Consider the following 22,698-nt stretch of genomic DNA (forward strand, 5'->3'; position numbering starts at 1 on the left):
CGGTATCTCTTATTTACATTTCAGCTGAACATTCAGAAAGATCACAACATAAATCCCCATGATAATATTGATGGACAATTCTTTGTGACCTCCGAACTGTTGTAACATTTCTGGACTTTTGCACAGGGAAAATGTCAGACTGCTGATATGCAACTAGCTCCTTGAGTCAGATGTGCTCAGGTTTGCCTATCATAGAGGTGCAGAATAGCACTTGACTCCTTAGTTTGGCTTCGTCAAAATGGATAGTGCTTCTACTGTTTTCTCATCTGTACATCAAGAAGCTAAAATACAGTGTGGTGCAGTGTGGTGATATGCTGACTATTTTCCTTCTTGGTTGGGAGTATTTGTCCTGGACCCAATGTAATTTTGATTTGCCTCTTCCCTATTCTGAAATCAAATGTGGAATTGTGGATCTCCTGCAATGTCCACTAGGGGGAAAAAAGTTGGATTACAATAGTATTCTGGTTCATGGTTCTTTTCCAACATACAGATGAATAAGTAGATCATTTTACATACCTTACACACGGAGGAAACAACATTTTCAATATTTGGATCGTGCAAGTTTTACAACAGGAAAACTGTTCAGGATAGCAAAACCTGCACCTCACCATTAGGATTGTGCACATGTAGATATTACTATGCAACAAATCCACTACCAAATGACAACTGGGCGCAACATGTGATTTTACAAGTTCTCTACTGATCTTTGTATGGTTCAGTTCAGCACGGTTTCATTTTTCCCTTTTAATCCCTGAACTCCTTACAACAGCAGACGGTTTGTGTACAGATAGCATTATATCTTGAACTGCTCTATCAATCTCAGAAGGCTATATGTCTCCGCATCAGGCATTGCCCCTCTCAAAATCATTGCCCTTACCAAATCCGGCTCATGAACTTTTGCCTTCACGTAAGCTTTTAGAAGGGTATTATACACAAAGGAATTCCTACAATACTTTGATTCATTCAGTTCTTCATAAACCATCTTTGCATTTTCCAGGTCACCAATTTCTGCAAAATTTTCAAGCAACATATGTGTAGTCTCCAACCATGGTGTTGAACTTCTCACCTTCTTCGTGACAACTTCTTTCTTTCCCATATCCATTGTTTTCAAAGCTTCTTTAACAAGACCTGACTTCAAGCAACCCAATGCTAAGTGTCGATAAGTGATAGCATTCGGCTGACAACCGTTTGCCCTCATTTCTTTGAACACGGCGGATGCTTTATCCATGAGGCCATGCCTGCAATAAACTGATAAAATTGAATTGAAGTGTTCTGTAAGGCTTAAATTCCTTGAAGATTTGATCTCCAGCCATATCTCTTCTGCCTGTTCAATGAAGCCAACCTTTCCAAATGCTTCAATTGCTAGTATGAAACTTTTAGATCGAACATGGGGGAGCCCTTGCATGATCTCCCATGTTCTCTTTAGTTCCTTTTCCTTCCCAAGGTATCCGTACAAGATGAGAAGAATTTCCAGTGTAGACCAGTTAGTACCTGTCATGGAATTCTCGATAGCTTCTACATATGTCTGGGAAACAGTATATAGCCTCGCTACGGCATGTGCGATTGCTAGAATGCCATAAGTGATCTCATTGGGCTCAATCTTTGCTCTTTTCATATCATTGAACACCCTTGCTACTCCATCAATGTTGTGCTCATTGGCCTGTATTTTCAATATGATATTGTAAGTTGATGTGTGAGGGGTCACACGATCTGCTTTCATCTGAGAAAGGACCTTGGATACAGTTTTCCTGCTCCCAGGTGAAGAATGGAGGATGATCAGTCGGTTGTAAACGTATGGAGAAATCGGCAGGGACAATTCCCTCATCTTCCTCATGTAAGCGTATGAATGCTTAATCAGACCCATATCCAAAGCAGCCATGACAAGGTTGTTGTAGAGCAGCTCTTTCTGGTATTGCTGGGGCACGCGGAGGAAGAGGCTTTCGGCTTCAGAAATGCCATGTACTTTAGCTGTGAACTCCAGGAAATATGAGTAATCAAGCTCACTCAGCTTGTAGGGCCTCTCTCTCATGATCCATTCCATGACCTGTAGCAAGAAAAAAATTGCAAAAAATCAGTGTCACTTCCTGAACAAATACTAGAAGGTAGGGGGCACCTTATACCCACATTTAATTATCACTACTCGTACATTGTTCAAGATTAAACGAAGAGACGCTAATTCCATGGTGATGAGTTAAGTAATCATGCAACTAAAAGGTAGAAACTAAATTACCATTCAAACAACGCCAAAATTTGCTCATCTCTACACAGATAACCAATAGATATGCAAGGAAGTTTTAGAGTCTGTTTGTTTCAGCTGGAGATTGTAAAAAACAGCCTGTAGATTGTGGATTATAAAAAGATGGATGGTACAATTTGCATAAGCTGGTGGAAGAGAGATTGCTGGATTGTTATAATTTAGGAGCTGAATTGTTATACTCTGGAGGTTGGATTGTTAAAAGCTGGATTGCATAATCTGCCCGTTTGTTTCAGCCTTGTAGGGCCTTAAGCCTTTCCACCACATTCGTGCCCAAGTATAGAAATCACTGGAACATCAGAAGAATACTCATCAAAGGGAGGAGGACAAGAAAGCTGCATAGTTTATCTCACTGCTCAGATTAACTCGCATCAATCACCAAGGCAAACTCTCATGGGAGGATGAGGGAATCTAAGACAAGACCGGGAATGCGATAAACGGGCAGGAGGAAGAAGGGGAGAGGGGCCACCTGGAGGGCTGTGCGGTGGAGGCGGTGGCGTCGGAGGCGGTTGACGGCGTGGAATACGTGGCCGCGGTGCACAGCGCGGCCGTCGGCCATCCAACCCCGCATGGCCGCGCCCACCGACGCCGCCCGCTCCAGCCGCCGCGCCAGCGAGCCCTCCTGCTCCGGCTCATAGTGGGGCCACTCCAGTACAGGAGGACGCGGCGGCGGAGGCGCGAGGGCGTCGCTTCCGGAGCTGGTGAAGAAGCCTGTGGCGGCGACAGGGAGCGGCGGCCGCCGGCGCCGGAGCAGCGTCCGCACCAGCAGCATCGCGGGCTCGTGGAGCGTCTTGGCCTGCAGCCCTGACGCTTCACGCGTCTCGGAGCCGTCGGATCGGAAATCGACGCTCCGGTACGCACCCAAGAAGTCTATCGCGGCCGTCAGAAACACTGCTGTCGCTTGATCTGGGCCGTCCAACGAAATCTACCTTTCACTCTTGGGTGATGCCTACTTACAATCTGTTCAGCACACAGATGAAATACAGTGATGCTACGATGGAGCCCTAAATTTGCTGGCACTGAAATGCTCGTGACACGATACAAGAATGCATGACCTGGAATCAGGGCTAACCAAACCTGGCGAACCGATGGAATCAGATCCATCATCCAATGAGAAATGGCAAACATTCAGCCATCTTAGCAAACCACATTGTGTCGCTAAATGTGTCGAATCTTAAATGACAAATTTAAGCACATCGAATTGAAACATTTGAAGCCCTGAACAATGCAATACCTGAATGATTTGCTGAATTTCACCCAGTCTCCCATCATTGGCCGTGTAAATATCACCAATTCACCATGTAACGTGCCACCATATCTTACGCTACAAATACCTGTCCCAAAGGACAGAAATAAAATGCATCTTGCAAGGCCAAAAGCTTTACAAAAGATTCCAATAGCTCCAGTACAGAGTCCAGAATAAACCAAGAGGCGACTAAGGAGCTAGAAGCGCACCTCTTGGGGGCACTGCAGTGTCAATTAACGAAGAGAGACAATAGGATGATCACAACAATCAGTGTAACCACTCAAAGGGGATATTGTAAGTATTCACCGCATGGATAAGTGATACAGGTAAGGCACAATGCGAATATGGTAAGTAACACACCTGATGCTACAACAATATTCACCAGTTGAGAAAATGTCACTCCAGTGATCTTTCGCTAATGGCTCTTGGACTTACTTTCAACCTGGTGCAATTTGATTAAGATACATAAACATTCTCCCTCAGAAAAAAAAAAGATAAAGAAATATTCAGAAGCAGCATCAGACCAGTAGGAGTAGAACACAGATGCTCTAGTAATTTACCCGTCAAGTATTGTTGTTGATAGTGGTAGGTACACCTTTCCGAATGGAGAGGCCAATGTCACGGTTAAAAGCTTTGCAGCAAATACCTTCTTTAAACATGATTCCTGAAAATATAACAAGACATTATAAGCAAGCTAGCTAGTGTTCTCAACCTCTGAAAAAGATTCTATTCATCACTTTATCTACTGATTTGTAATTTACGTCATACATACAGCTTGCAATAGAGGACAGACAATTCACTGTTACATTTCTGCAATAGTACTGAGAACCGACTGTCGCATGCCAGCAAAAGTTCTTCCAGAAATAAGAAAAGCCATTGGAAAACCGGTGACAATGTCCAGCGTGAATTTGAAATGAAAGGATAACCTCCATACTATTTACAACAGTCCATACTATTTACAACAGTAGCTAAACTCAGTGTGATTTTTTTAAATGTGTTGTTATTTAACTATTTCAAAAGGTGTTGTGCCTAATACTTGACAATAACTGTCTTTCTACATGTCAGTAAGCAACTCTTCAGAATACCCACCATTTTTTCATGGGCAGCTCTATGGACAGAGCAGCTAACATCAGTTTTCATAGCTAAAACATAACTGCAAGTAAATTGTTATAGGTACAGGTAACTCTATGCATAGAGCAATTAACATCAATCATAGAAGGCACAAGACATTACATAAGTAATGAACAACTGCAGAATAAATTGTGATAGATACAGGTAAGTCTATGCACAGAGCAACTAACATCATATAAGGAAGGTACAGGACATTACATAGCTAATGCACGACTGCAAACTAAATTGTGATAGATACAGGTAATTCTGTGCATAGAGCAATTAACATCCATTATGGAAGGCATAAGGTCATATATACCTAGCTCATAATTGCAAAGTACATATACACATATACTTGTGCAAAAGGTGACGGCAACAGATCCAATCATGAATTTCCCAAGGAATGCTTAAACTTAACCAGGTAGCAAAGTTGCAAAAGGGCATCTCTAATGGAGCGTCCACATCATCTAGAGAGAACATAAGAGATAGTCTCCCTTAATGCATTGCCTCTAACTTGTCTATACATCTCTTTTTCCTATATTCTTGTGCCTAAGCCATGTTCCTCCTCTCTTCTTTAAATCGCCAAAAAAAATTGTGACAAGGCTTAAAGATAGCTGAGGTATAGCATTACACATGCCCTAAGCTCCCAAGCAGGACCCGTAAGAACAACTGAATCCAATCTTCTCTGAACCTACGTAGAGAAGTCACGAAACATGACTGGTGGCATTGACTCCCCACCTTGTCAAATCTTAGTGCCCAAAATCTGAATTGCATGTCGATTTGTCACCCAAGTAACTGACCTAATTGATCAAAATGAGTACGATAAATAGAATGGATTTACACGACATGCACCCAGCTACTCCCAGGCATCTTACTCAAACCCCTTTCTGCCATTATCTTCCTTAACCTCTTAACCTTGTCCCATTCTTTTGCTTGTGCATATATGTTGCCCAACAGAATGTAATATCCACTATCTTCAGGCGCCAGTTCAAAGCACTTGGAAGCAACAACTTCCCCGAGCTCAACATTGTTGTGCAACCTGCAAGCAAGAAGCAAGGCACCCCAAACACTAGCATGTGGCCGCACTGGCATCTCCATGATCAGCTTGAATGCTTCATCCAACTTTCCGCTACGCCCAAGAAGATCAACCATAATGGTGTAGTGTTCCACAGAAGGAGTGATCCTATATTTGCTTGACATGGAAGCGAAGCAAGCACGGGCTTCTTCCATCAGTCCCGCATGATTGTATGCAGACAACAACCCCACAAAGGTCACTGCATTAGGATCAATCTTCGCGTTGGACATCTCCTTGAACAAGCCAAAAGCTTCGTTTAACTTTCCATGCATCCCGCAGCCCACTATCATTGCGCTGTAAGACACCACATCCCTCGTCCTCAAGCCTCTGAACAAGTCGAATGCCCTATCCATCCGCCCGCTCTTGGTGTACAAATCAACCAGAGCGGTGAGCAGGTGATCATCCAGTTCAACCCCCACAGACTCCATAAAGGTCTCTACCCATAAGCCGAACCTCAAGTCCCCCAGCTGTGAGCAAGCCGAGATGACAGAAGACAAAGTCTTCTCGTTGGGCAGCACCCAAACATGCGGCTTCAGCATCCGGTTAAAAATGCCAAGTGCCTCCCGCGCGCAGCCATTCTGCGCATAGCACGCAATCATCGCATTCCATGCATAAAGATCCTTGCTTTCCATCCGTTCAAACAGGTCGGCAGCGGCATGGACTTCCCCGGCCTTAGCGTACCCAGAGATCATCGTGATCCAGGAGACGTTGTTCCTGACAGGCATCTGGTCAAACAGCTCCCTAGCTCGGTCTAGGTAGCCCTGCGCTATGAACCCGCACACGAGGGCATTCCAGGACGCGGCATTTCTCTCGGGCATTTGGTCGAACATCTCGATGGCCCGGTCGAGGTGGCTGGCCTTGGCGAGGCCGGCGACCATGGTGTTCCACGACACAACGTCCCGCACGGCCATTCGGTCGAACAGGGAGCGCGCGGCAGGGATGTCCCCCGTACGGAGGAGCGAGGCGAGGCGCGAGTTGGATGCGACGAGCAGGGAGTAGCGCGGGGGCGCTCCGGCGGGCGCCCCGTCGAGCAGTTGGTGGCGCGCGGGGTGGAGGCGGGAGTAGAGGTGCGCGAGCGCGGCGTGCGGGTACGGGTGGGAGAGGAGGCCGAGGCGGAGGAGGTGCGCGTGGAGGGAGGCGGCCGCGGGGATGGCGGCGTGCGCGGGGAGGCGGGGCACGGACTTGAGGACGGCGGCGAGAGCGAAGGGGCAAGGGCGGTGGGACGAGCGTAGGGACGAGAGGTAGAGCGCTATGGCGCGGTGGGGGCGGCCTTGGTCAGCCGCGGCGCGGATGGCGAGCGTCCACGGCGAGTCGCAGCCCGCGGCGGCTGTGGCAGCCGGGGCACGCATAGCCAGCGACACGGCGTCGTCCGTGCCGCTGCCTAGCCCGCACAAGCGTCGCTTCTTGTCATTGCGGACGCTCGGGGGTGGTGAGGCGAGGAGGGCGGCTTCCTTTCCGGCACGAACGGAGATGGCCGACGACGAGGTGTACGCGCCGGGGAAGACGGGTTGCGGTGTGCAGTTGTGCACTGGATCGATGGTGGCAGTGGAACATGCTCTGGTTCGACCAGGTTTTCTTTGATTCGGTTGGGCCATCCTCGATCGTATTTATTTGATTCATTCTCTTTCTAATTTTTCTTCTTATTTTTATTTTCTTTATTTTTATTCTATCTCTGACTGCTTCCTTTTGAGGAGATTTATAAAAAAAATAAAAGAGAATTTCAGAGTAAAAGAAATAGATATGAGATCTCTTCATAATGGGAACCACGAAAAAAAAAACAGAACCCTAAACAAACACTCCCCTACCACACTTGCCTACAACAAAGATGAGCTTGGATTTCATGTCAACTTGTCAAGCGTCAGTTCCCCTCGACTTTGGTAAAAGCATGGTGCCCGGCTATTGATGTGCGGATCCAGAAAATCACGTCACTTATGTCACGAAACAGTAATCCTGCTAAAATCGTGGTATCATCTTATCACTGGTTGACCGAGCAGTAATCTAGAAAATCGTGTTACTGATATTATTAAGATATTTGATCAAGATCATTGGTGTCACAGGACACCAATGCTTACACTATGGATCTGTACCCAATGAAAAGTGAATGTAGAGATTTCTTGGGCCAAAAATGTAGATTTGGATAACCAATTTAACTACTTTTCTCTTTTACCATAATTGAGGGATTTACATTTTATATCGTAAAATAATGTCCTATCTTGTTGTAGCACGCTTGTATGCTCTCCTCTTGTTAACACCCTTCTGTCTTTTTGCTAAAAAGTACATTGAAATAACCTAATGATGGTATATAGTCTAGGGCTTTATAGGCATAAATTTCTAGATTTCCTAGGAATGTCTGTCCAATATCGAACCAGAAATCAGCTATTCCATACAAATTCTTACTATCAGATGAGAAAATACTCCAAATATTCCTACCAATTGAACCTATAAACCCAGACTTCTAACCTTGACCATTTCATACAACACATTTCACTCACCATCGTTGGCTCGTTGATCAGGGATTCGGAATTTGAGGGCGCATCCAAGTCAGGGTGATGTGGCCATGCGGCACGGAAGTGAGGCAATGTGAAGGATCAAGATGGCCAAGAGGGGATAGGGTGAATTAGGCTCTAATTTATATATTTACGTTCTTGTGATTTCTTTTACTATGGTTGTTTTGCTAAAATATAGATAGTGCTTAATTGAGCTTACATGTTTTCACCTAGAAATTAGTGTATATTTAGGTTAAAGTTGTTATTTTCTTTGCAATAGTTTCTGTGTGTCGTCACAAGTGCGTGCATGTTGGTGTGGGTTGGCGTGTGTGGGACCCTAAGGGCATGTGAGTGTCAAGGGAACCACATGTAATGTTCACTCATGACTTTGTTCCTTCAAGTCAGAGGATCCGTTTTCCAAGGTTACCTAGGTGGGTATTCTCCTTTGTGAGAGCATGCTCGGTAGGATGAATTAGGTTCTAAAACTTTTCTACCTCTAAAGACTATTGCAAAGAAAATAACAACCTTAAACTAAGAATACACTAATTTCTAGGTGAAAACATGCAAGCTCAATCAAACACTATCTATATTCTAGCAAAATAGCCATAGTAAAAGAAGTCGCAAGAATGTAAATGTAGAAATTAAATATTAGAAGTAAATTGCTCAAAGTAAAGAGAAGGTATAGGGAGACTCGGTTTTTTCCGAGGTATTGTTGAATATAGTTACATGTACAACAAAAATACCGCAAACACATAGTTCAATTTTAGTACTTTCACCTAAAGTATTTCAAGGTTATCGTATCTACAGAGATCAGCAAATAAACTAGATAGGTGTTTACTTTAAACTAATAAACTAATACTATTGATGAAAGCAATTGCATAGAAGACTAAGGTTGTTGATGGTATAAAACATAAAGATTAAATTACAGATAGATCTCCAAATCTTAGCTAGATATACAATAAGTACTATCTTGATAGCAAATAGTTATGATTTGTAGCATAAAGATATAAATACATAATATAAGATATGCTTCCTTAAATTCTATAATTCCCTTTGATTATCACCTACTAAGCTCTATTAGTTTGTTGAATATGAACTTGAAAATAACCAGAGTATGGCCAGTTTACCTAGCTCAGCTCATGCCTTAACTACCATGCTAATTTTGAATAATAGATCTAATCACCTACCAGCTAGTCGTCTAATCGCGAACTAGACAAAGGATAAAGAACACACACGATAATAAGAACCAAAAAGGAATACAATATCATAGATCTTTAATATAAAAGCTATTGATACTTCATAAAGCATAATATAAAATCACAATCATAGCATACTTTGATGGTGGCAGTTCCAGCTCTGAACCCCTATCTAAATAGAGTCTCAAGGTCTAATTAGATCGTCTAAACTAGTCTAGATAACTAAAGCTAAAGTTAAAGACGTTTTGCCAAGATCGGCTCCAAACTTGGGATCCATAGTGTGTAAGAATAATTCGAAATGCCGCGCTCTCAGTCATGAGCATGCTTCTGTCTATTTTCATCAGTCATATAGTACCAATGTGGGATGCTGGTATGGTATGTTAAAAAATGGTTGGTGATGGCTATTGATGAGATAAGATGGTTCTGTTTATATATATGTTTGTGTTATGGATTTCAGGATAGAAGGATATATGTGGTTAAATGTAGGTGCTCACACTTTTGTGTCGAAATTGCTTTTTCATATGAATCTACTTAACCTTGTGACTGATTCCTTGCTAACTTATCCAATTATAATCCTTGGAGTCAGGTTATTATATGTACTCATTATGGATACCTTTGTACTCACACTGTTTTTACAGGTGTTACAGGTGAGGAGGAGCTAGTGTTTGGTTACTTCACGCCAGCCGATGTAGGTAACAGGTAGGAGTAGTGCAAACTACTCGAGTGACAAGATTTGTGCTTCAGGGCAAATGGCTTCACCTGTCTTTTGTTGTTCATAAATTTTGTTTTTTTGTTGCGTAATATCTCTAGGTGGCTAGGAGGTAAGACAGTTCATTTATCCACCTAGTGCTCATATGTTGTAAATTGTTGTAAATAATAATCCTCTAAAGACTTGTAATATAATTTCATTACTCGCTCTTTATTAAACTTTGTTATGATGACATATGTTGAAAATGTGTGTGTTCCGATCTTAACGTAAAACACATACCGGGACTACCGGGATAGTATTCTGATTAATCATTATGATCGTAATTATATAAATAATCGACTCAATGATTAATTAGAATATTATTTGAACAGTTTCTCACAGTACACCGTATCATACGATGACCTGATCACCGTATCATACGGTGACACTACTTAAAACTCACTCTCCTCTGACCAAAAACTGCACATTCATCTTATTATACGGTGTTCACACCGTACCATACAGTAACTCTAAAATATCAGGGACTTGTTCATTTCATTCCAAACTTAGTCATGTCTTCAATCTTTTATTTTCTAGGCTTCATTTGAGCTATCTAGTGTTAGATTTGACTAGTATGCATCACAACTATCTCTCTAGCCCAAACTAGGTCAAGATAATATCCCCAAATTCCCTTAATGGTACGACCAAAAGAAAAACAATGGACTTATCTACTCTACGTGTAATCCATCTCTTTGCGACACATAGAACTAAATAGCCCTTAATCTTCGTGTATATCATTTGCCGATAACCATGAAAATCAATATAAGGACGAGAACACCCAAGAATCATCATGGCGACCTAACTTTCAATTTATCCTACAAAACACATGTTAGTCACAATTACGTTGTCATTAATCATCAAAACTCAAATTAGAGGTCTAGATGTTTACACACTGAACTAGCGCGTCGAATAGGGTGCAGTGCATCAGCAAAGCACCCCATATGACTCAGAAAGCAATTCTTTTTTACCTCTCATATTCATTCAAATTTTATTCCTAATGTCAATACAAAGTAGGAAAACTTCATCCCTTGGCTTCTAATCGGTACTCTATATGAACCTTTTTTAGTTTTATTTCCTATCTGTTCAATCATGATAGTTAAAACATGATAGCTTGAGCATATGTTTAATGATTATTTATGTTTGATGTTTAATTATGTCACATCCAATATTTTAATAGTAAAAGTTTATCTTGGGTCCTCGAATTCCTGGCTGCACCACTTTGAACAGATCATGTCATCATCCTTTTACCATTCTAGAGAGGCTTCTTTGATGTTACATCACACCGTGATATTGTCACTTGCATGTAAAATCTATTGAGAGTTAGCCTATATGTCAGTGACCATATCGCAATGACTTAACATCAGAGAATCTCAGTTCTTACGGTACCACCGCCATGCCACCCACCGCCCCTCCCTTCCTCTGTAGTATTTCAGTGAACCAAAGCCCTAACTTATTGGATCACTACCAGACCAAAATGGAGGTAGGCTGGAGCATGAACCATGGCACAAAACAAAAGTGAGAAATTGGTCTGATTTTGCAGAAAAAAATTAGCCGAGGTAGCGCTCCGCATCGTCCCACGCGCCGCATTGCACGAGGCCCTCTAGAGGTGCCTCGCGTCGAAGTAGAACCCCAACTCCTGCTCCAAACGGAGAGGAGAGGAGGAGCGTCAAGAACCCCGAGTCACCAGCTCCAAAACCCCGCCATTTCGATCGTCTCACCTGCAAGCCGTCTCCTTGAACCCTCGCCCGTGTAGGTCCTGCAGGACGAGGAGCTGCAGCTCTCTTCCCAATGGGCAATGGTGATGTGTGCTGCTTCTCAACCGGGTCGGAGCTGTGAGTCTCCATGGTCTCCCGTTTAGGGAATTTCGGTGCCTTTTTTTCCTTCTTTCGTGTAAATATAAAGAGTAAGATTACCTACATATCAATATAAATATGGAATAGTTGTATTTCCTTCCATCATAAATACATATCATTTTAGAAAAGTTTTGACCAATCTTTTAAAACTTTAATTAATAATAGTTTTTAAAATATTTAGTTTCGAAACCTTGTATAGATTGTCTTAAAAAAAGATTTTCATAATATCACAAAATTAATAAATTTATAAATACATTCTAATAGAAAATACTCTCTCTGATTGTAAATATAGGTCGTTTTAGCCTCCTCAACTATTCTCTAAATATAAGTTATTCTTGAACTTCTATATACTTTTTTCTCTTTCATTCTCTTCTTACCCTTATTCAATAAATGTTACCACTCTCACAAATAAATAAGTTATCTTTTCCAATGTAGAATAAATAAAAAAACAACAAGATTATTTGATCTACTTTCTTAATCCTTGTGCACAAGTCTAAAACGACCTACATTTGCAATTGGAAGGAGTAATAATCAAAGTTATGCATTAAAGATTATACCGTATCTAAAACGACATGTATTTACGATTGGATGGAGTATTAAGATTATCTACATACTAGTATAAATGTCTTTTATGGTGACCGAACTTCATTTTCACTAATATTACTAGCCCTTCGATTGTCTATATCTAGTGGCTCATAATAATTTTATATTTTGCTATTATTGGATAATTTAAAACGTTGATATTTAAAGTTTAACACTAAAAATTTGCAAATTCGTCAACAACCATACCAAGAAGCTTTCAACAAATTTAAATTTTGGACAACTTCGACGAACCCCATATCATCTGACAATACTTACGTATTTATCTCTTATCATCTTACATTTACGTCTCCAATACTCACACATCTCTCATGTTATATATCACCTGACAATACATATTTATATCTTACCATCTCACAATTACATCTCTCATACCAAACAAATACAACATTACTATCTCATATTTTATATCAAAGAGATTATAATATAAACATAAAAAAATAATCATATAAATTATATCGTGTATCTTTCATACCATAAGTTCCTGAACACAACCCAACCCTCGTGCTCCTACCATGCTTTAAATCGTGCCAAAACATCATATCGTGACCATGCTGAGCCGTGCCAAAACATCATGTTATGGACAACCTGGCAGCCTAGGAATAGCACGGCAAGTCCCAGCTCTAGGTACATCGATGAAACACCAGCAAAGCTTTTCAGCAATCTCATGAAACCTACAATTTTGAAATGGCACAGAACTAACACGATAAATCAAACCATTTTGAACCATGATCAACAGACATTCAGCAAACAGACCCAACATGGTGGAATTGATCATCACAGGTCAAACAAAATATCACCATCCAACATGCCACCATACCTTTAGAAATAAACAACAATCTAAGGTACCACTAAACTCAGAGCAGGAAAAGCTTTACAAAAGAGGAAGATGCCAGCGAAGCCATCTCCCGCAGATGCGGCGGCGGCACCAGGTGCGGTCAGGATTTTTGGGGACAGAAAAGAACTAAAAACTAACTTAGCGATGTCATCATCAATCACCACCTGTGCTGCTGCCACGAGCAAGGAGACGCTGTGGACTTGATACATATAACCTCATCTCATAAATCTAACTGTTTCTTCTTTCTCCCTATCTCCTACGGTCCTACCAATCTTTGCACTAATGAATTTCAGTGCAGATGTCCGAGTCACCTCGTCTGCTGATCAGATGCCTGGTTGCTAGCTGCTGATGGCCCTGTTGATATCACTTGGTGCGCTCCATTGTCCTGAGGCGGCGCTGTTCCCCACTTTGGGTCGGCGTCTAATGGCTCCACCACATGAACTTTACCATCGCTCATGCCGAGTGCTATCTGGTTTGGCTCCATGGGATGAGCAGCAACAACCATGGGGTAAACACGTCCAGCACTGTTCGATAAGATGGACCAAGTGAGAAACAGCAAGTAGGATATTGGTCACTTGAAACGAGGTGTAGTGGATACAACTAATACCTAAAATTAGTGTAGGAAATCCATACGTACCAAGACAATATTGAAGGCGGAATATAAGCCGAAGGTGCAATCCTGCAACGCAACCTAAGAGACTCCGCTTCAAAGACTCCAATAGCACCATCGCAGAATGCAGTGTAAACCAAGAGACCATCACATGAGTATATTGCACTCGAGATTGGAGCTGGGAGTGCATCTCTTGGGAACCACTGCATACATTCAAATATCAAAAGAAAATTAATGGGATGATCACAACACACTGTTCCAATTTGTGAGCCCTAAATATTTATTACATCGTACAAGTGTGCAAACTTTAATTTATTACCACTGATACATGCAAAGGGGTCATGCATATACATGCAAAGGGGTCATGCATCTGGTAATAAAGCTCGGTTTTGAAATCATTTGTAAGTTGTCAACAATAATACACATTCATGGAACATGTGAATATCCATGATGATACAAAGTAAGAAATAGCTGGACTAGAAAAGAGGAAAAATCAATGAACCAAATGTTATTCACCGTAGTAAAATCAGCATAGCCAGAACAATGAACCAAATGTAATTCACCGTAGGAAAATCAGCATAGCCAGAACAGTGCTAGATTAGCAAATGTTGAGAGGACTAACCGAGCGTAAACATTCGAGATTCGCATCATAGATTGCCAATTGAGTCTCATGAACTACCAAAAGATGTGTGTGGTCATTGTGGAACTGCACCCTTGTATCACCAACCAAAGCACCAGAACGGTTTGCTGGGGGTTGAATATATCTTGATTTCTTCTTCTCCCAACCATCAATGCTCCAAACACATAGCTGCAATATTTTATGCCAGAAATCAACTATACAGAAACAGATAAGCGATTCATTCTTGTTCAAATGACTGCAAACAAAATTTTTGCAAAGTAGGCTAGTGGAACCAACATACAAGTGCAGAGCTTATAACATTTAATTCGATAATCATTTCAATTTGATACCGTAAAATCCTTATAATCATACCTGAGCATCAGCACCTGATGATACTAGCACATTCAATGATTGAGAAAAGGCCAGCCCACTAATCTTTTTCTGATGGCCCTTAAGCTTACTTTTCACCTGATGTAATTTGATTAAGACACATCAAAACTAATACAATAAATGTGTACTGAAGGGTAACAAAGACTTTAGAAAGTTTATGATTCAACATAATAAGAATCATCCGTTAATGAGACAACAAATTCCCAAATCTATAGTACTTGAAGGTTAGCTAGAAGGATACCGCGGAGTGCTCGTATTTTGTATTTGATCAAAACGTAACAAAAGAAATATGAAAAATAGCATTTACAAGGTCTACCAAGATCTAATACAACTATTAAAAAAATATTACTCCTTAGTACGTTTGTTTAAATAAAAAAATGATGCTTTGGACAGTCTCGAATAGATCGCTTTGGCAATAAATTCCCATAATAATGTCAGCAAAAATATATAAGCAGTAAAAGTAACAAATTTTATAGTAACACTTTCACATGTGACATGATCAACCAAGTTGTGTATGTCTTAGCAATCAAATTAAAAGTTTGGCCACTAAATTAGATGTCAATAATTTTGAACGAAGAGTAGCAAGCATACTTCATTTCAAATGAGGAAAAAGAGACAATAACGCACATCATCAATGCGGACATTGTAGATTTGAATGGTAGAATCCTCCATTCCAATAGCAATAATATTATTGTCTTGTGGGTGGAACGCGAGGAAAGTTGCAGCAGGTGGAGGCGCCATGAAAGTTGTCATGACCTGTGAGTGACCCCACATCCATTCTGAAAAGTTAGAAACTGGCAGCAGCGCAATTATGGAATACTGCTTTTATCTTAAGTTACCAGCATACTACAGCTAGCATTATAACTCATAGGTGACAAGTTATTGTGATGGGCACTAAAAAGGACATATACCTTGAATGTCATCATATTGAACAATGAGACTTTGCCACCAGATGCAGACATAACATAAGAGTCATTTTTGGACAATGCTATGCAGGCAGTTGCTTCTTCTGGGTTGCCGTCGTTAGTGTCATTTGTCATCAGAATCCCATTTGCTGGTTGCCACAATTGAGGTGCAACCGATGCAGTAGACTAACAGAATTTAAAAATAATAGATTCAGAAAGCAAGCAAAAAAGATTGCAATCAAAGTTGAAGCAAGTAAAATTCTCTGGTCTAACCTTGCCATTAGGATTTCTTTCACTTCGTTGCCATTTCCACAACTTATGAACAGCATTGGAGCCGAGAGCCAACAGTGCAATCCCATTATTGGTATACAACAAACGGACAACCTGTGGAACAAAGAAATAAACATGTCCCTCGTCAAAACTTCCCATTGCCCAGAACATAAACATACTTGCTTACACTGCCTAACATAACGTCAAATCACACCAATACAACCTTACGCAACAGTCTGACAGATCATTGTGATATAACCACATGTAAATATCAAATAAATAAATTTACTTATTCCTGCATTAACATAAAGATCAGCTCATTCATTTCAGATTGATTATGCACGATTAACATTCATAACTCGATCATAATATACTGATACAAAAAAATATGTAAGCAAATATAGATTAACGTACTTTGCTCGGGTTCGTGTCTGTGTCTTGCAAATGCAGTGCTCGAAGATGTCCAGAATCAACGATGTCTGCCAACTTCCAGGTCTTAGTTTTTTCAGATTCATCGGTTATTCTTGGTTTAACATCCGGAGTTCTGCTAGCATCCATAGGTGCCTGCGATTCATTTATCTTTAGCAACCTACATATTGGACAGCAAGAGCAGACAGCAAAAGCAGATGGAACTCACCAAGCCACTCGTCGAGACTGCAGGCAAGATCCGATCAGATCGCTCTGTATTCACTGCTATAGGGCTGGAGGCATTCGAAACAGGACCAAGGGCAACAATTGGAGGCTGCATTAAAAACAAAAGTGAGTATATGGTAATAACAGACCTTGTTAATATCAAATGTCCCAGCCAGAACTGAAAGAAAAAAGAAGGTAGCTAAGTGGGGAAGTTAGCAGTCAAACAAAAGAGTTGACTCAGAACCCTTTCTAGTGCATCTTCCTACTGAACAAGAAGCAAAAGAGCAACTATCATAGCTTTTGTCCGCCATAAATGTGGTAAAAATTGCCAAGTAATTATGTCTATGACAGGTAGAGAGCATGTAACCAAGAAATAGTAGCTCACAACAACTCTAGCAGCAGAAAACAAAATACTAAGCCTCAGATTGGCATGTTTGTCTGGGTTGTGGCAAAGTGTAACAAAATTTTCAGCATGAAACAGAAGAACAAAAACAAATACCAGAAAGCAAAGAAGCTAAATAGAACCAAATCATGTAATATTTGATGAAAAGTTTATGTATCACTACCTTGGTATTTATTTGTTGAGGAGGTCCTCTAGAGCCCTCAAATGCTCTGCTCTCAAGCATCCTAAGCAAGCGCTGTCCATCAGTGTTGGCAAGTATTTTTATTCCATTCTCACTTGTTGTGACAGCGAGTAATGAGCCTTCTCTATTGAATCTCAAACGAGGGCTTGCCTGCAAATTATCGGTGAAAGAATGATAAGCAAAAATATTCACTATGGTCAGTTCATAATTTATTAAAAAAACCTATACTAACTGGCAATCCACCGTCGCAATCTGCCGTTGTTAGTATGTTGATGTTATCCATATCCCAGAATTTAACAAGGAATTCATCTCCAGCAGCCAAGAAGCGGTTTCTGGTTGTGTCAAACTGAACAACACCATGTGATCGTTTCCTGAAGCCATTGTATGTCCTCTTAATAGCCCCTTCAGTTTCATTCCACTCAACCAAGTGGGAATCACCTTCTTTACTAGTACCACAGGAGAAGAGCCTGCGAGAAAATTTCATAATTGAACTACTGAAATGGGTGAAAACTGAAAATGAATCAAGATGCCACTAATTTTGTTACTCTTCAACAGTTATTATACTCCATATAACAATTCCCACATCTCACCTTGTTCCATCAGCACTGTAAGCCATGGTAGTACACCAATGTCCAGGAGCATCATAGTCAACTCTTGAGCCCAAGCAATCATACAACCATGCCTTGATTTTTCCATCAATGGCAGTAGAGAAGATAAACTACAGAGCAAGTCAGCAAGCAAAAATTAAAAAATTCATACAACAGATGGCAACAAGTAACTGTAACATAATGTATAATAGAACCTCGGAATTTCAAACATTACAGCAAATGAACATGAAAAGTAGCTGATGGTAAACAGGAATACAAATGTCTTTTATCACAGAAGTGGCAATAATTTGCAAAATAGCCAGAATAGCGACACGATGCCAGTACAAAATAAATAGATGAGTATCTCAAGAATATCAGCATTAAAGACATCCCGAGGGTACCTGAATGGACTCCTTGTAGTGAGGGCATACAGAAAACACTGGAGCTTCATGGCCTTCAAATGTGTACTGCTTTTGTCCTGTTTGAGCATCCCACACCTGTCAAATAAAATGTGCCAACAATGATCAAGATGTTACTGTTTATTCTGAGAAAAAACTATTTATCATACAAGTACCCTCACCTTAATGAGTTTGTCATCGCCACATGTAATAATTGATAGCGTCTTGTTGGGGTGAGAGAAGGCTATGTCATTAACCCCACCAATGTGCGCATCAATCTGTTCCATTTGCAATAGTTAGAGACCTTTAAGGAAGTTGGTAATACTCTCATTCCTCAATCCATAAGCAATATACATGTACCTCTGCTTGCTGCCTTAATTCTCCATTTGGCACAAATGTGTAAGTCTGAACAATATGCTTTGAAAAAGCAACACCTGGGAACCAAATCATGCTTACATGAGACAGGAAGAAATCAACATCTCCGTTTAAAAAGATCCAAACAAAAATAGAACACCCCCAAGTGTGCCATAATAACCAAATGTTTTTTTTCTAAAACAATGGCATGCCCAAATGTGAATGGTAGCACTGAAATGAACCACTCCCATACCTAGAATAGTTCCATCAGGGCTCCATAGGCATCTATTGACAGATATCGCAGCATCTTTCATTAGTGCGGCCTGCACATAGAACAGCAAAAAAAAAATGTGCATGAGAACACACCACGTCAATGTACCAAGCTGCTACTTCTAGCAGCACAAAATGTAGCAATAACGCAATAACTGAAGTAGTCACCTGCAAAGGCAAGGTGCAGGAACCAATATCCCAAACTTTGAATGTCTTGTGAGCTATCTTGTCTCGGGAACCAACTTCCCATATCCCAATGTCACCAACATTTGTTCCAACTGTGTACATCATAAAACTGTAAATATAATGGGCAAATTACCAAAGTACAGTTGAACAACCAAGGAACATGTTTTTAGCAAGTACCTAAAAGAATGGTTTGTTGAACAGGATGGAAATCCAGGCTCATAACACTAGAACCTTGATTAAGGGTACGAACCACTTGTTTGGGAAGGTCTTCTTGAGTATAAATATTGGCAGGATGGCTTGCACCAGAGAATGATACCTGTCATAGTTGTCAATGAATCATAACTTATTCGATCATGCGAAATGCAGAAAGAGTAGGAGGACAAACACAAATGTCTCAGTTCATCCAATACCTCATCTGGTTGTCCTACACGCATTCTTTTCATGAGATGTTCCGAATCTGCAGACTGGTAATCAATGCCAGGTGCACTTGTGGGGGTTCTTGGATGCTTTAGAAATGCAGCTGCAAGCAAACTTAAAGCTCAAAAAAAGGATAAACACTACCACAGGTGACGACCACCATTTAGCTGAATTACTTCCAACGTACCTGTGTTTGGAGCCTGAACAAGACCAGGTGGTCCTTGTGCAACCGCGGCATGTGGCAAAGAGGGGTTGGCATTTGTCATCCAACCTGCAATTGTGTTTGGAGATGGTGACACCACAGGCTGAAATGGCTGCAAGATTGAAGCGTCATGAGTAATCTATGGTCAGCATAAGTGAAACGATGTACTTAAGTCAATACTTACAGCATGAGCACCCATTGGCGGAAATCCAGATGACTTAGGGATAGGTCCAACTAGGGGACCATTGGAAGGTGGAGGAGCTCTTGCTCCGTTGGCAGGAGCAGCACAAGAGTGATCAGTGAAGAGTGTCTTGATGTCAGGGTTTGGTCTGGGGTTCTTGCAAAGCTGATGTTGCCAGTTCAGACTGAAAGGCATAAGAAAGAAACAAAACTAAATTAGCATCACCTTTTACAAACATATAATGCCTTTCTGGAAGCACTTTTAGACTTGTACGTCATAACAAACAGAAAAATTCCAAATATCACATGTATGGATACGACCTTACAGTAAGAAAAAGGATGGTATATAGGCCCAAACCACACGGAACAATCTCAAAAGCAAAAACTATATCAAAAATATTATGTAGTACTGGAAGAACAAGGAGCAGTAAAAAATTCCAACAGTTGAAGAGCCAGGCATTGACTACATTTAGGAAATAGGCAGAAACGTGCACTTCATTAGTACAACTCAATTTCAGTAAAATGACAAACAATAATTATTGTATTTTAGACAGTGAAACAGCCATCCCTCTTAATACCCAAGTGTTGGCTGGGGTTGTGCATTGGAAAATCAAAAACCATAAAGTGGTTAGGTGCTAGAACTTAACATTATGCTCCCTTCTGCCTTATTCATCCATCATTATTTGGGGAAGATATTGAAACATGTTATTTAGCATCAAAATAACCAGAAAGGAAACAAAGAACAGAAATAGTAAACCTCAACATATAGCAGCTACGTCACAGAACTCTTAAAATAACTTTCATGTGCATGTGCAAGCTTAATGCTACCATAAAATGTACACAAATTTATACCAGGTCTTGCTGGTAAGAATTCCTATTTGGTAAAGAAAGAATACCATAGAACTTTTATTTACAAATTGCATCCCAGATAATTTAAAACAGTGTAATATGTGTGGCTAAAAGCATATCAAATTTAAATCAACCAAACACCTTTGATTGATCAATGTGCGAAGTCTAGAAGCTTTAAATGGTGGGAAATTCAGCTTGTCCCGGAATAATGGGTTCGCTTCAATGAGCTTCTTGAGCTCCAGGAGCATGATATTCCGGGCTGACTTTGTGTCCCCATACTTGGACAGCTGCTCATTTTGCCTGTTCATCATCAATACACAATCATATCCACATCGGCCCAATGCACCAAACATTTTGCTTCTGAACACATTACCATACCTAAAATTCTCCAAGGTCAGCAGCTGTGTTATCTCCTTGAACAGCTCCTCGTTGAAGGAAGCGAACACCTTGAGATCCTTCACGAGAATCTCCACCGCCTTGGCCCTATCATGCCTGCGAAACCAACAACATATTCAGCAAAAATCACCTTTGACAACGACACAGGACCAAGACTAGCTTTAACATGAGCTACCTATCAAGGGCCTCGAGATACTTCTGCTTGCGGATCTCAAAGAAGATCTTCATGGAGTAGCGGTTGTCCTCCACCTTGGTGAAGCCGCTGAGGTACCTCTCCACCTCATCCCACTCGCCGCCCTGAACAAGGTCCTCGAAGTGCTTCATGTTGAAATAGAACCCTGACTCCTGCTCCAACCTGCATGAGCAACCGAGAATCATCAAAAATCCCAGCTCACCAACACACCCCAAGGCTCCAAAACCCCATTTTTGATCAACCCGAACACTCACTTGTGCACCGTCTCCTTGAACTTCTCCTCGTCGAGGAACTGCAGGATGAGGAACACCAGCTCCCTGCTCAGCGACGACATGGCTCCACCGATTCCAGCCTGCGCCTCCAGCTCTCAAAACCCAGCTAAACCTCCGGCCTTCCCGGCAGATCCCCTCCCAAATCCCCCAAAAACCCGCTTCAAAAACCACAGCAAACACCGACGGCAAGCTCAAAACCCCAGCGAGCCAGCCCAGAGCCCAAACCTACGGAACCAGCCAGCGAGCTCACGTCCGGGGCACGGTCCTCGCCGTGCTCATCCCACAGGGATCTCCGCCGATTCCGGCAGCGCGACCGCCGATCTGCAGCTGCCGGCGCCGGCGGCTCGAATCCGGCCGTCAGAAGACACCTCAGGGACCTCCTCCTCAACCGCGCCGCCGCTGGCTAGGATTTGGCCGCGCCGCGGCCGTCTTCTCCTCTCCCTCCCCTTCGCTCCAGCCGCCGGGTTTCTCTTCTCTCCCCCTCAACTTTCTCTCTCCGAAAACTTCTCTCACCCTAAATTTTTCCACCCTTTTGGTTTTTTTGGCAGCATTTTATAACCACCTTGCCCAGTCCCCCCATTTATAGCAACCCAGACAACCCTCGAATGACGGTAACGCCCACGAAGGGTCCACCCTATTCACGCAACTGCCACTGACGGAGCACGGTGCCAGGGGCAGGACCGTAATTCCCGCGTGGGGGGCAGAAGCGGAAATCGAACGGTCGCGCGGTCGCCTACGATCCGGGGAGGGGTGTTTCGGTCATTCCGTGCCGGTGTTAGGGGGCGTCTGGGGTGCGTGCGGGGCCCACGCGGGATGTGGACCCGACGAAGGGTGGAATGGTCATTTGCGCGGCGGCTACTGTAGATTTTCCCTGCTGCCACGTCATCCTTCCTCGTACCCATTAACTCATTTTTCTTGCCCTTTTTTTTTCTTTCTCTTGCGAATGCCAACGGGACGGGTTCGTGGTAGGCGCACCC

At 41.9% G+C, this 22,698-nt stretch overlaps 2 protein-coding genes across 8 annotated transcripts; both read right to left on the minus strand.

Annotated features, from left to right (window-relative positions):
• Positions 1–528: 528 nt before the first annotated feature.
• On the minus strand, positions 529–7,246 carry LOC133899730 (pentatricopeptide repeat-containing protein At1g07590, mitochondrial-like). Of its 7 annotated transcripts, none has more exons than XM_062340783.1 (6): positions 4,930–7,246; positions 4,061–4,164; positions 3,861–3,942; positions 3,710–3,721; positions 3,489–3,588; positions 3,026–3,214 (listed from the first exon to the last, which is right to left on the minus strand). In XM_062340783.1, the coding sequence occupies exon 1, from the start codon at positions 7,032–7,034 to the stop codon at positions 5,448–5,450; it is 1,587 nt and encodes a 528-aa protein (XP_062196767.1). In that variant the 5' UTR covers positions 7,035–7,246; the 3' UTR covers positions 3,026–3,214; positions 3,489–3,588; positions 3,710–3,721; positions 3,861–3,942; positions 4,061–4,164; positions 4,930–5,447. The 7 variants fall into 7 exon arrangements, with proteins under 7 accessions (XP_062196768.1, XP_062196767.1, XP_062196766.1 ...); XM_062340782.1 differs by having other exon boundaries at positions 3,026–3,331; XM_062340784.1 differs by adding an exon at positions 529–2,044 and having other exon boundaries at positions 2,724–3,331; positions 3,489–3,942; positions 4,930–5,434.
• Positions 7,247–13,310: 6,064 nt separating this feature from the next.
• On the minus strand, positions 13,311–22,280 carry LOC133898350 (protein TOPLESS-RELATED PROTEIN 2-like). The gene is made up of 25 exons (XM_062339019.1): positions 21,704–22,280; positions 21,432–21,611; positions 21,239–21,352; positions 21,002–21,160; positions 20,016–20,196; positions 19,817–19,943; positions 19,623–19,732; positions 19,390–19,528; positions 19,195–19,304; positions 19,010–19,079; positions 18,763–18,836; positions 18,585–18,680; positions 18,406–18,501; positions 18,008–18,135; positions 17,650–17,884; positions 17,400–17,567; positions 16,838–16,942; positions 16,615–16,764; positions 16,204–16,314; positions 15,937–16,116; positions 15,653–15,781; positions 15,008–15,103; positions 14,639–14,824; positions 14,044–14,219; positions 13,311–13,930 (listed from the first exon to the last, which is right to left on the minus strand). The coding sequence occupies exons 1-25, from the start codon at positions 21,781–21,783 to the stop codon at positions 13,714–13,716; spliced, it is 3,417 nt and encodes a 1,138-aa protein (XP_062195003.1). The 5' UTR covers positions 21,784–22,280; the 3' UTR covers positions 13,311–13,713.
• Positions 22,281–22,698: the final 418 nt, after the last annotated feature.

The sequence above is a fragment of the Phragmites australis genome, chromosome 18 (genome assembly GCF_958298935.1).
Source record: "Phragmites australis chromosome 18, lpPhrAust1.1, whole genome shotgun sequence".
Lineage (NCBI taxonomy): Eukaryota > Viridiplantae > Streptophyta > Magnoliopsida > Poales > Poaceae > Phragmites > Phragmites australis.

Bases quoted from the DNA above. Each gene is read 5' to 3' on its own strand.
- LOC133899730 (XM_062340781.1), bottom strand. From the start codon at position 7,034: ATGCGTGCCCCGGCTGCCACAGCCGCCGCGGGCTGCGACTCGCCGTGG.
- LOC133898350 (XM_062339019.1), bottom strand. From the start codon at position 21,783: ATGTCGTCGCTGAGCAGGGAGCTGGTGTTCCTCATCCTGCAGTTCCTC. The intron at 21,353-21,431 runs GTAGCTCATGTT...TTGGTTTCGCAG, and splicing joins TATCTCGAGGCCCTTGATAG to GCATGATAGGGCCAAGGCGG. The intron at 18,837-19,009 runs GTATGGGAGTGG...TTTGGTTCCCAG, and splicing joins CCCTGATGGAACTATTCTAG to GTGTTGCTTTTTCAAAGCAT.